Genomic DNA, 13,499 nt, shown 5'->3' with positions numbered 1-13,499 from the left:
TGTGCTTACCATCCAGAGACAAGAAATCCAAAATATCCACAATATGGGGCTTTATACCTTAATCATAATAGAGTGGTTACAACAGGTTGCTAGTGAAGATCAGAGAGGAGTGGTGAGAAATCAAGCTATCTACAGAATTGCATTGGCCCTCTGATAAGCAGTTCCAGAAGTCATTATCAGGGATAGAAAGGCCAAGAATGGCCAATACTCACAGGGAATTGTGGGACGTGGGCAGAAAAATGGGGCTGAGTACTCGGACGAACAACATAGCTCGCAAAACTGTTATGTGTTTCAGTACTCTAACAGATGGATATTGGTGCCTTGAACTGTAAGGGAGTCTTTCCCACTTCATTCACAACACGGCATAGTGGTTCAGTGGTTAGCACTGCAGCCTCACAGTGCCAGGGACGCAGATTTGATTCCGGCCTCGGGTCACTGTCTGCGTGGAGTTTGCACATTCTTCCCGTGTCTGCATGGGTTTCCTCTCACAGTTCAAAGATGTGCAGGCTAGGTGGATCGGCCATGCTAAATTGCCCGTAGTGTTCAGGGGTGTGTGGGTTATAGGGGGATGAGTCTGGGTGGGATGCTTCAAGGGCAGTGTGGACTTGTTGGGCCGAAGGGCCTGTTTCCACACTGTAGGGAATCTAATCTAAAACAACTTCTAAACTTGTGGAGGCTCCAGAAAGAGTGAAGATCAAAAAAAAATGCATGACAATTTTAGTCCATATTACTTGGAAGAAACAATATTTCTACTTTTCAATTTCATCCTTGCCCAAATATTGAAGTAGATCCTGTTTTGAAGGGACTCAACATGAGCTGGAAATGTTGCTTCTACTAGGAAATACCCATTCTATCACAAAGTGACAATAAGGGTACATTTGAACCAGTAGAAAGTTTGAGGCAGATGAGATACAAATCAAGAGTCAAGCTCTTCCCCAGCAGCATCAATCTGATGCCTAGATTTTTTACTTTCTGTGTCTCAATTACACCTTGTTATTCACGTGTCGACCCGAAACAAATAAAAACAGTGAAGCGTATGACCTTCCAGAAATGTAAGATCATAAGATCTGGCCACACCAACTCCATGGACACAACCTCAAACTGTGGAATATGGATAACCAAACCTCAAAATAATATGAAAACAATTTAGATAAACAGGCATGAAGGAGTAACATGTAACCCCACAGCTGGGTAACACCACTGAGCACATTAAAGAGACCAAATGCGATATCACAAAAAAAATGTGAAAGAAGGAACATTCATCAATCCTGGACTGCAATCCCTTACCACAGGGTAGGGATTGCATTGTTTTCTGCTATGGAAACAACATTATGTCAATCCAGTCCTGTCTAGACCAGGGGATGAAATGTGTCAAGAATAAAAGGGTTGTCAATCACTGGACAATTCAACAAGATGACAACAGGAAATGTATTTGTGTAATCAATCATCATAGAAGGATGCCAACATTGAATCGTGGTCACTACAGTTGGGAATAGAGGATGGAAACTGGTCACCCCTAGATCCAGACTTACACAAATCAACAGCAGCAGTCACATGTTGCCTGTTAGATTGTAGATAGTACAGCAGTTTGCCCTGGGGTAAATTTTAAAATTGCAGTCGAATTATGGTTGCAATTCACGTGGGCTTTGGTCAAGCTTGTCTTTGTTTTGCATTGTCAAATTAATGCAAAATTCCAGACAAGTCACAGGAGGAATTGTACTGGGGAGGGAATTTGAAGAGATTGATAAATGAGCAAATCTGAGATTGAGTCAACTGCATGACAGATGTATTTTATTATTGTAATTCCTGAATTTTAAGTAATAGTGTACATGCGTGGATAAGCAAGAATACAACAGACAGTCAGCCAGCTACGATTGGCTGTTCAGAGTCTCCCACCTTGCAGTGCCAGATGGTTTTAGCAGGTTCTAATGGGTTGAAAAGAGGAAGAGCCTAAAGCAGCAAAGGTTCAAGATTTTATGTCCCCCAAAGAGCACTTTTCTTTCTGATTCTTGAGGTTTTGCATTTTCTCATGCTGTCCATTTAATAAGCTATTTACATATATACTTGAGTAAAACTCAATCTCATGTAAAAGTCGGCCATCTATTTTTGGCCAAACAAACTGGAATTTTCCATATATCTCATGTAAAGTCAATCCTAGTCCTTCACAGATAACAAATCAACACTTGACAGTCAAGGTATTATCCTGATATGATGAGGAATTGAATTTTTTGTGCTATTATGTGTTTTGATGTACAATTCACACCAACATTAGGCCAAGGATTTCTTAAGTTCATTATTGAATGAGCACTATAATTAGTTTAATTAGTGTACGACTGTCCCGACCCCGGTCTCCAACCCGCTGTCCCGACCTATCCCAACCCGTCCCCATGCAGGTCTCCAACCTGCCATTCCGTCCCCTCCCATCCCCCTTTGGGTCTCCAACCTGCTGTCTCATCCCATCCCATACCGCTCCACGTCTCCAGCCCGCCGTTCCATCCCATCCTGCATCTCCAACCCGCCGTCCCGTCCCGTTCTGCGTCTCCAACCTGCTGTCCCATCCCGTCCCGCTCCGCATCTCCAACCCGTCATCTTGTCCTTGCCCGCTCCGCGTCTCCAACGCACTATCCCGTCCCATCCCGCTCCACGTCTTCAGCCCACCGTCCCATTCCATCACACTCCGCATCTCCATATCCAACCCTCCATCCCATCCCACCCCGTGTCTCCATCCAACCATCCCATTCCACTCCAGGTCTCCAACCCACCGTCCTGTCCTTTCCCTCTCTGTGTCTCCAGCCCACTGTCTGGGTTCAGTAACCTTTGCTAGCGAGGCAAGGAATAGGGAGAGAGAGCAGTTGAACACGTGGCTACAGGGATGGTGCAGGAGGGAGGGATTCAGATACCTGGATAATTGGGGCTCATTCTTGGACCTCTACAAACGGGATAGTCTACACCTGAACCAGAGGGGTACCAATATCCTGGGAGGGAAATTGCTAATGCTCTTAGGAGGGTTTAAACTACTTCAGCAGGGGGAATGGGAACCTGAATTGTAGCTCCAGTGTACAGGAGGATGAGAGTAGTGAGGTCATAAATAAGGTTTCAAGGTTACAGGAGTGTACCAGCAGGCAGGAAGGTGGTTTGAAGTGTGTCTACTTCAACGCCAGGAGCATCCGGAATAAGGTGGATGAACTTACTGCATGGATCGGTACCTGGGACTTCGATGTTGTGGCCATTTCGGAGACATGGATAGAGCAGGGACAGGAATGGTTGTTGCACATTGCGGGGTTTAGATGTTTCACTAATATCAGGGAAGGTGGAAAAAGAGGGTGAGGTGTGGCATTATTAGTCAGGGACTGTATTACTTTGGCAGAAAGGATGTTTGATGAGGCCTCGTCTACAGAGGTAGTATGGGCTGAGATTAGAAACAGGAGTTCACCCTGTTGGGAGTTTTCTATAGGCCTCCAAAAAATTCCAGAGATGTAGAGGAAAAGATTGCAAAGATGATTCTGGATAGGAGCGAAAGTAACAGGGTAATAGTTATGGAGTACTTTAACTTTCCAAATATTGACTGGAAAAGCTATAGTTTGAGTACTTACGATGGGTCAGTTTTTGTCCAGAGTGTGCAGGAGGGTTTCCTGACACAGTATGTGGATAGGCCAACAAGAGGCGAGGCCACATTCGATTTGGTTCTGGGTAATGAACCAGGCCAGGTGTTAGATTTGGAGGTAGGTGAGCACTTTGGTGATAGTGACCACAATTCAGTTACATTTACTTTAGCGATGGAAAGGGATAAGTGTATACCACTGGGCAAGTTATAGCTGGGAGAAAAGCAATTATGAGGCAATTAGGCAAGATTTAGGATGCACAGAATGGGGAAGTAAACTGCAGGGGCTGGGCACAATTGAAATGTGGAGCTTGTTCAAGGAACAGCTACTGCGTGTTCTTGATAAGTATGTACCTGTCAGGCAGGGAGGAAGTGGTCGAGCGAGGGACCCATGGTTTACTAATAGAACATAGAACGAGAAGTTGAATCTCTTGTCAAGAGGAAGAAGGAGACTTATGTAAAGATGAGGCGTGAAGGCTCAGTTAGGGCGCTTGAGAATTACAAGTTAGCCAGGAATGACCTAAAGCGGGAGCTCAGAAGAGCCAGGAGGGGATATAAGAAGTCTTTGGCATGTAAGATCAAGGAAAACCCTAAAGCTTTCTATAGGTATGCCAGGAATAAAAGAATGACAAGAGTAAGATTAGGGCCAGTCAAGATCAGTCGTGGGAAGTTGTGCGTGGAGTCCGAGGAGATAGGAGAGATGCTAAATGAATATTTTTCGTCAGTATTCACACAGGAAAAAGATACAATGTTGACGAGTAGAATACTGAGATACAGGCTATTAGACTAGATGGGATTGAGGTTCATAAGGAGGAGGTGTTAGCAATTCTGGCAAGTGTGAAAATAGATAAGTCCCCTGGCCAGATGGGATTTAAAGTAGGATTCTCTGGGAAGCTAGCAAAGAGATTGCAGAGTCTTTGGCTTCCATCTTTATGCCGTCATTGTCTACAGGAATAGTGCCAGAAGATTGGAGGATAGCAAATGTTGTCCCCTTGTTCAAGAAGGGGAGTAGAGACAACCCTGGTAATTATAGGCCAGTGAGGCTTACTTCGGTTGTGAGTAAAGTGTTGGAGAGGGTTATAAGAAATAGGATTTACAATCATCTAGAAAGGAATAATTTGATTAGGGATAGTCAAACAGTTTTGTGAAGGGTAGGTCGTGCCTCGCAAACCTTATTGAGTTCTTTGAGTAAGTGACCAAACAGGTGGATGAAAGTAAAGTGGTTCATGTGGTGTATATGGATTTCAGTAAAGCATTTGAAAAGATTTCCCACAGTAGGCTATTGCAGAAAATATAGAGGCATGGGATTGAGGATGATTTAGCATTTTGGATCAGAATTGGCTAGCTGTAAGAAGACAGAGGGTGGTAGTTGATGAGAAATGTTTATCCTGGAGTTCAGTTACTAGTGGTGTACTCCAAGGGTCGGTGTTGGGTCCACTGCTGTTTGTCATTTTTATAAATGACCTGGATGAGGGTTTAGAAGGATGGGTTAGTAAATTTGCGGATAACACTAAAGTGGGTGGAGTTGTGGGTAGTGTGGAAGGATGTTGCAGGTTACAGAAGGGCATAGATAAGCTGCAGAGCTGGGCTGAGAGGTGGCAAATGGAGTTTAATGCGGAAAAGTGTGAGGTGATTCACTTTGGATAAGAGTAACAGGAATCCAGAGTACAGGGGTAATGGTAAGATTCTTGGCAGTGTGGATGAGCAGAGAGATCTTGGTGTCCACGTACATAGATCGCTGAAAGTCGCCACCCAGGTTGATAGGGTTGTTAAGAAGGCGTACGGTGTGTTAGGTTTTATTGGTAGATGGATTGAGTTCATGAGGTCATGTGGTAGCTAGACAAAACTCTGGTGTGGCTGCACTTGGAGTGTTGCGTACAGTTCTGATTGCCGCATTATAGGAAGGATGTGGAAGCATTCGAAAGGGTGCAGTGGAGATTTACCAGGATGTTGCCTCGTATGGAGCGAAGGTTTATGAGGAAAGGCCGAGGGACTTGAGGCTGTTTTCGTTAAAGAGAAGAAGGTTAAGAGGCGACTCAATAGAGACATACAAGATGATCAGACGATTACTTGGGTGGACAGTGAGAACCTTTTTCCTCGGATGGTGATGGTTAGCACAAGGGGACATAGCTTTAAATTGAGGGGTGATAATATAGGACAGATGTCAGATGTAGGTTCTTTACTCAGAGAGTAATAAGGGCGTGGAATGCCCTGCCTGCAACAGTAGTAGACTCACCAACTTTAAGGGCATTTAAATGGTCATTGGATAACCATATGGATGATAATGGAATAGTGTAGGTTAGATGGGTTTCAGATTGGTTTCACAGGTCAGCGCAACATCGAGGGCTGAAGGGCCTGTACTGCGCTGTAATGTTCTATGTTCCATATCAGGAACAGATGTGGCAAAGAGATAAATACTGAATAAAAACCTGAAGAACTGTGGATGCTGGTCTGAGGAAGGGTCACTGAACCCAAAGCATTAACTCTGGTTTCTCTCCACAGATGTTTCGAAACCTGCTGAGCCTTTCTAGCAAATTTCTGTTTTTGTTTCTGATTCCCAGCATCCACATTTCTTTTCGTTTTTATTTTGTAACAACCTCCTTTTACTTGTAATCAAATGTACCTCAGCTGAATATCACAACTTGATTAATTCCATTATGTTTATATATAGATCAAGGCCAAATGACAAGATACTCTGTCAAAGTTCAAGTGATGTCAGTTAGAGGTTTTGATCTTGGTTTGTTATGATCATCGAACTGAAATGTAAACAGACAAGACAAGCTACGGTTAATCTTCTCCGCTCTAGGGAGAATAAGGAGAGATTTAATTGAGGTGCTTAAATAGGAGACAGGTTTTGATTAAGTAAATATAGAAAAATGTTTCCATCCATTAACAGGCTCAGTAAACAGGGGAATGATTTATGCTAAGAGTCAATCAGTCAAAAGATGACATGAGGCAAGGTATCTTTTGGGCACTGAGATTTTATAATCTAGAATGCACTGCCTGCAAAGGTGCAAAAAACAGACTGAATTAGGGAATAGGACATTAAATGAAATCATGTCGAACACAGAGCACATAAAAAGGCCATTAAGTCCAATCAGTCCCAATTAGCTCTACACAAGCCTTCCCCATTCTTCTTCATCTAACCCATCAGTATAACGATCTACTCTTTTCTCCCTGAATTTTCTTATACAATTTCCCGTGAAACCATTCTGTTCCTCCTGTGAGCAAAGCCCACATTCTATCCATGATCTTGGTAAAAAGACATTTCTCCAAACTTCCAAATTGGTTTTCATGGCGACTATCTTATTCCAAATTGGTTTTAATAGCAACTATCTTATTTAATGCCCTCCCCCAACTTTGGTCTCCGTGATAAATGGAAACTTCTGTGTTTCACCTACTAAAACCTTTCACAATCTCAAAACCTTTAAATTATGTCGGCTCTCACCTTCAGTGTTCCAAGCGAGGTGGGGGGGAGGGAAGAGTCAAAAAAAAGACTCCCCTATTTCATATTTTTCCAATAAATGTCATAGCTTGGAAATTACTTCAGTAGATATTTTCCCCCATCTTCTCTAGTGTTTCCATTTCATTTATATAAAATGTTAAAACTCTAACCTGCACTTTGCAATTCTTTTACATATTTGACCACATTCCTTGACGTTGTTCAGTACTATTCTTATTCACTACAACTTGAATAGTTCATGGTAACTTCCTGTAAATCTGAATAGCTCATAGTAACTTCCTGTGCTATTCAATTGTTGATTAATTCCGTATCCCTCCCTCAAATTTGACTACTCTAGCCCTAGTACATATTTTTAATCAAGATTGTTCAATTCTCAATCCTGCGTTAGCTTTAATCTGCTTCTGTTAATTAAACTTAAACCCAATACTTCTTGCTACACTTAAACTGTCTCCCTTTGGGTACAATGCAAATGAACCACGTACAAAGATAAAATTAAATATTTTTAATGAAAAATGTTCCCTCTTCAAAGTAAGTATTGCTTTCAAAGAATTAAACAAATGGTAAAGAAGAAACCAGGAACTTTTCCATCCACATAAAATCCAGGATTGCTTTTAGAACCATATGCTACAGCCCTTTGACCCATCGACTCTGCACTGACAAAGTGCTACTCTAAATTTACACCAGTCCCATTTGCCAGCACTTGGCCCATTGCCTCTAATGTTTTAATATTCCAAGCATTCTTTCAAAGGTCAAGGTGCATTCCAGATTTTCACCATCGTCTGGCTGAAAAAAAATCTTTCCTTCCCTGCTAAATCTCCTGCCTCTCATCTTAAAATAATGCGCTCGTATTAACATTGAATTTTGTTTAGGTAATTTCAGCTTAATCAGAATCAACTTCTTGAAAAATATATATTTATCTTTGATTTGAACGTCACTTTTAATGAAGAAAGGCTACAGTATCTCCAATCTTTACATGTGATATATATTAATGAGGGGGCAATAACACCAGTACAAGGATGAAATGAAGATTCATGATATATAATTATGTAAAAAATGTCAACTCTAAAGCAGAACAATGTAAAACTCTAAATCTCATTGGTATTTCTGTATTGTGAGTTAAGGAGACAATAGTTTGAATTTGCTTTTTGAGCTCAGAGTGGTGATGACAATTTTTTTTATATATTCATTCAATAAAGGTTTTAAAACTTTGAGATAATAGTTCAGTCCATTAGAAAATAAGCACAGACAAACAAAACTTGCTGTTTCCTAGCAATAGGAGTCTAATATTATCAAAAGACAGGACTATCCAGAAGATGAGAAAATTTTGCATGTTTCAGGCAGATAGAAGAGGGCCTCAGCAGCAGAAATGCTATTATTTGAAGTCTCCAAAGTAGTCAGGGCTGAGGTTAAAGAACGTCCTGAGTGGCTTTGACAAAAAAAACTCCTGAAGCAGAAAGTTTTAGAAGACACAAGTTTAAGGATCTATGTTAAGTAGTAATTGTGCTGTGTTCACAGATTAAGGGTCTGAGGAAGCGACAATAAACAAAGAAAATAGTATTTGGTGAATAAAGAAATTTACCAAAAAGAAACTGATTACAGCCATGTTGATTAAAAAGGAATTTTAACATTAATTTTAGAAAACCATTGATATCACACCAATGTCCGTAAGGCTGTCAAGAATAAAAAGGTTCACATGCATTTCAGTTAGTTGTAATAAGACCACTTGGAATAGTTCTTGGATAGTCTAACATTAGTTTATAACACATGAAAGAAAAACTGTGATGCTCTTTTGTTAAAAGCATACTGGCAGCCACTTGCGAAAACATTCATTGGCTGACCATCATGGTAAACACAGAGCGAAATATAAAAAAAAATTTATTGTCTATCAAGCCATGTATTAGTCTGGGATCTGACATGTCAAGAATTACAACAAAATTGTCATGGGCAATAATGCTACGGTTAGGATCGTTACCCAGAAACAAGTATTTCAGAATGACTCCAACAGCAAAAAATTAATTTAAGGGTGTAATTTCATCTTCAGTTGTTTAAACTTTAGGACAAGTAAACAAGAAACAAGAATAGGAGTGAGGCATTGGAGTCTTAGGGCTTCCTATTCAATACAGTCATAATTGATTGTTTACATCACTACTACTTCTTCTTGCACCATACCCTTATCAGTAAACTCCTCAGATATTAGACTTCAGTTTTAGGTCCTGACCTTTAAAAAAAATGATGTAAATCTCCCAATACAATTTGACGAAATGCCACAAATTGGTGAAACCTCAGATGATGACTGTAATCCAGTTTTCTGTTCAGCAATTGGTTAAGGCTGGCAATATAATAATGTAGGCTCGTCTTATCCCACCGAGTGAAACACATGTCATTACTGCCATTCTCATATATTGGTGAGATCCAGTTTTAGAACAGCATTGATGGAGGTCAGAGGAGGATACCCATTGAACCTTTTAACCACAGTTACTCTGTGCCTTTGGAATTCCAACTAAACAGACAGATATAATAAGTTTGAAAGCAACCTTACAGTTACTCCCAAATACTAAGTAATAGACAAAGTCAGAAGTCAGACAAAGCCAGATTATAGTCCAAGCGGTTTATTTGAAATCACAAGCTTCACCAGATAAAGGAACAGTGCTACAAAAGCTTGTGATTTCAAACAAACCTGGTGGACCATGACCTGGTGTCATATGGTTTCTGACTTTGTCCACCCCAGTCCAACACCAGTAACTCCACGTTACAATTAATGTAATCATGTGTTTCCAATTCCTATTTATCATCTTTCAATAAAAAGACAATAAGTTAAATTTATTGCATTATTAGCACAGCAACTCACGTGTTCCTTACTCTTCTTAGATCCCAGAATTGGAGGAAGTGAAGCAGCCTTTGATCTAAGATAGAAACCAAAGATTAACTCTTAGATCATTGCAGGGCTTCATGAGTTCAAGATATCTCACATTTGAGTACTGCTGATAAATAAAAACATTATCAACATCAACTTCCTCTGTCATATCTCTGGGACTGGGGTGATTTGAACCAAAACCTCTAAGCCCAGGTTAGGGACACTGACACTGCACCACAAGAGTCTCAGTATTGTTCAGTGGCTGCTATTGCTGCAATTGACGGCAGTTGAACATGAATAATAGGGGTCATGATGGATGGACAAAACATGCAAGATGCAATTCCACTGTACATCCCCACGAAATCTTCTCCCATTTTGGCTGCAGCCAATCTGCTTCAATAAAGTGTTGTGCATCATGTTTCATTCACCTGCAGACAGATCAATTCAGTGACCCATCATTTCGCTACCACCTTCTGTTCTATCATTACCAGTTCACTATCCCTGCTGACCTGTCACCCTCCATAGTCCCCTCCTTGGTGTGCTGGCAATCATTGTCACCAGTGAGACGCCTAACCGATCCCCATAGCCCTGCTGAGCCTTACATGTCTCATGATCAAAGGTACCTGCTCTTTAATGATCCCCCTCCCCAATAAAACCAAATGCTCCCTGCCCCTACAGTTCCGAATCTCTAACTACATCAGTGAATATCCCCTATTCTTGTGATAATTCCCTCCACTTCACCAACTCTAACCCTAACCCTAACCCAAACTGAGGCCTGGGCATTAGTTTGTCATCCATACTGACGCTCTCTACACAAACTCTTCACCAAATGATTGCAGGCCAACAAGACCCAGGCACACTGAAGCACAGCCCACAGAACGTCTGGAGCACAACCTTATGCTGCGTTGTCCTGTTGATTGTTTTTGTACTTCCATTCTTTTCAGTCAAAGGCTGACCCCTATCTGCTCTATATCAAATGTGCTTGGTACAGAGATAGTGCGTCTGGGCCTGCTCAAGTGTGGCAGCTGCTCTTGGAGAAATGAGAGTGCAAGTGACTTTGAGCATCATTTAGAGCAATATTGCTACAAGGACTAAACAGCAAGTGCTTACACTCAGGTAGCTGAGAAAGAGCTGTTCTTCAGGTACACAGGTGCTCTTTGCCATTGGATCTCTGAAGCATCAAGTTTATCAAATGTATCAATTTAATTGGAAAAGCCAAGTTAATTCCAGTGAGAGATAATAGGAACTGCAGATGCTGGGGAGTCCGAGATAACCAGGTGTGGAGCTGGATGAACACAGAAAGCCAAGCAGCACCTTCTGAAGGGTCTAGGCCCGAAACGTCAGCTTTCCTGCTCCTAAATTGCTCCTTGGCCTGCTGTGTTCATCCAGCTCCACGCCTTGTTATCTCTTAATTCCAGTGAGTTTTGACAGGAGTGAGTTGCAAATGCATACTAGATGGAGTTCTCACTACCTGTTAACAATGTACAGGAGCTGCCACCTGAATGGGAGAACCTAATCAGTAGCAAGAAACTTTTTTTGGCCTCTTAACTAATAGACTCTCCCACCAACTATTTTTCTCATGATAGCAGGATCTGGAAAATCCAAGCCAACATTCCAAGCTCATTATGACCCTTCCCCTGAACTTGAACACCTCCTTCCAGATCCTTTACCAAACCACACACCCCAGGCCCTGTCACATAGTTTAGCTCTGTTGAAAGCAGCCTATTTTCACCTACTCATTACCTTCATTATCAGCTTTTCTTCCTCCATGTCTTACTATTAACCAATCCTTTGTCTGCCTAACTTTCTGTCTCCCTCTCCGGGCTCCATCTGCATCTATTCCCTCAATCCTTTATCACTCCACTGCAGCACCCCCATCTCGAACCTGCTTAACTCTGTTTTTTCTCCACAGATGCTGCCAGACCTGCTACATTTTTCCGAGAATTTCTGTTTTTGTTTTAGACCTTCAGCATCCACAGCTCTTTGTTTTATTTTTATGTACATTCCAAGATAAAGCAATCACTTCAATTATAAATGTTTTTGTTTATAACTACTCTCTTTGACTGCATTGTTCCTCCAATGTACATATGCATGTGGGTCCATGCATATATGATGTAGTGTTAAAATTACAAACTGTCAGAATGAATAAACCTACAAAAACTTAATGCTGGTATCAAAATCTCCACACACTTGGGGGTGTTTATGAACCATGCACATCGTCCTTTAAAACAAGACATTGCCAATGGAGAAAAGGGGAGGTGAACAGGGATTGGAGTTCTCTATACTCCACGTCCATATCAGAGTGCAGCAGTCCAACGTGGTAGCTCATCATCACCTTCAAGGGCAAAAAGGATCTGTATAAATCCTAGCCTTGCCTGTGACACCCAAATCTTGAAAAAGAATAAAAAGGATGTTTTAATTCCCCACAAGTTTTTTTCTATGCCTTCTATCCTGAAAATATCAGCTAGTTTTTCTGTTCTAATTCCACTTGGGAGACTTTGCTGCCTAAGCAGCTGCAAATTAATTTGTATTTGATGTCATTAATCACTATTTAGTTATCTGCAAATCTATCAGTGGGGAAGAAAATATATACACATGCAACTAGCTAACAGACAAATGTCCCATAAAACAGCAGTAATCAGATATGTGGAAGAGTCACACAAGACAAAACACATGATTTTGTGGTTCAGGAAGCAAACATGTATGAAGCAACTTGACTGTTTGCAATAATTTGACATGAAAAATTTAAAATGCAGAGATTTTCAACTGCAGTTTCATGGAGTGCGGGTATAAGTAGATTTGCAAGCATTGTGCATGGTGCTTCAGATGAACAGCAGTATGTACCTAACAGGCCAACAGCCATCACTTTTCAGCGTGACTACTTGGGTATGTAGCTAGTAAATAATACTGTGTTCCTGAGATGCTGCTGGGCCTGCTGTGTTCATCCAGCCTCACACTTTATTATCTTGGATTCTCCAGCATCTGCAGTTCCCATTATCACTGAAATAATACTAACTGTTCGTTTCATCCTGACAGGTTTCATCAAACCTTACAACTTCCAAATCTGATAACAGATCTTATGGAAAAGAGTGAAGCACCACCATCAGACATGCCACATGAGCTCTTACCTCTGAGGTGTATCCTAGAGAACGAACGGGACGGTGCCCCTCAATCATATCCTGTTCTACAGTATCTCCAAATCATTGGCTAATAGAATTTTTTGTTTAAAAAGTCATTGTCTCAATTTCTCGTTCCCACAATTATTTGAGTTATTTGAGTTATCTTTTCATGATAGAATCTTTAGGAAAGAACTTTAAAAATTGATTAAAAACTGCAAGTGCACAGCTTAGCTGGCCAAATGGCTTTAATGCTAGCCCTTTAACAGATGATGCACAGAATTTTGTCACCCACCCCCGTGAACCACACTCCCCCCTCCCCCTGCCAGTTCCTTTCCTATCACTTTGTTGGTCCTCATTCTGGAAATTGACCCAATCACCCAATTCCAGAATAGGAGAGCTTGAACGTATAACTATTCAGCCCATAACCTATGAAGATCAGCCCTGCACAATTTTGACCGAAAA

General features: G+C 41.2%; 1 protein-coding gene across 2 annotated transcripts in view; it reads right to left on the bottom strand.

Moving 5' to 3' along the window:
• Nucleotides 1-13,499, bottom strand: part of LOC125460862 (doublecortin domain-containing protein 2-like) — a 167,536-nt gene that overhangs the window by 116,354 nt on the left and 37,683 nt on the right. For both annotated transcript variants that reach the window (XM_048548998.2, XM_059653075.1), the window contains exon 6: nt 9,913-9,967. In XM_048548998.2, the coding sequence (XP_048404955.1) occupies nt 9,913-9,967 (55 nt within the window). The remainder of the gene's footprint in view (nt 1-9,912; nt 9,968-13,499) is intronic.

This window comes from Stegostoma tigrinum, chromosome 2 (assembly GCF_030684315.1).
Source record: "Stegostoma tigrinum isolate sSteTig4 chromosome 2, sSteTig4.hap1, whole genome shotgun sequence".
In the NCBI taxonomy this organism is placed as follows: Eukaryota; Metazoa; Chordata; class Chondrichthyes; order Orectolobiformes; family Stegostomatidae; genus Stegostoma; species Stegostoma tigrinum.
This window is presented reverse-complemented; position numbering and strand designations above follow the sequence as displayed.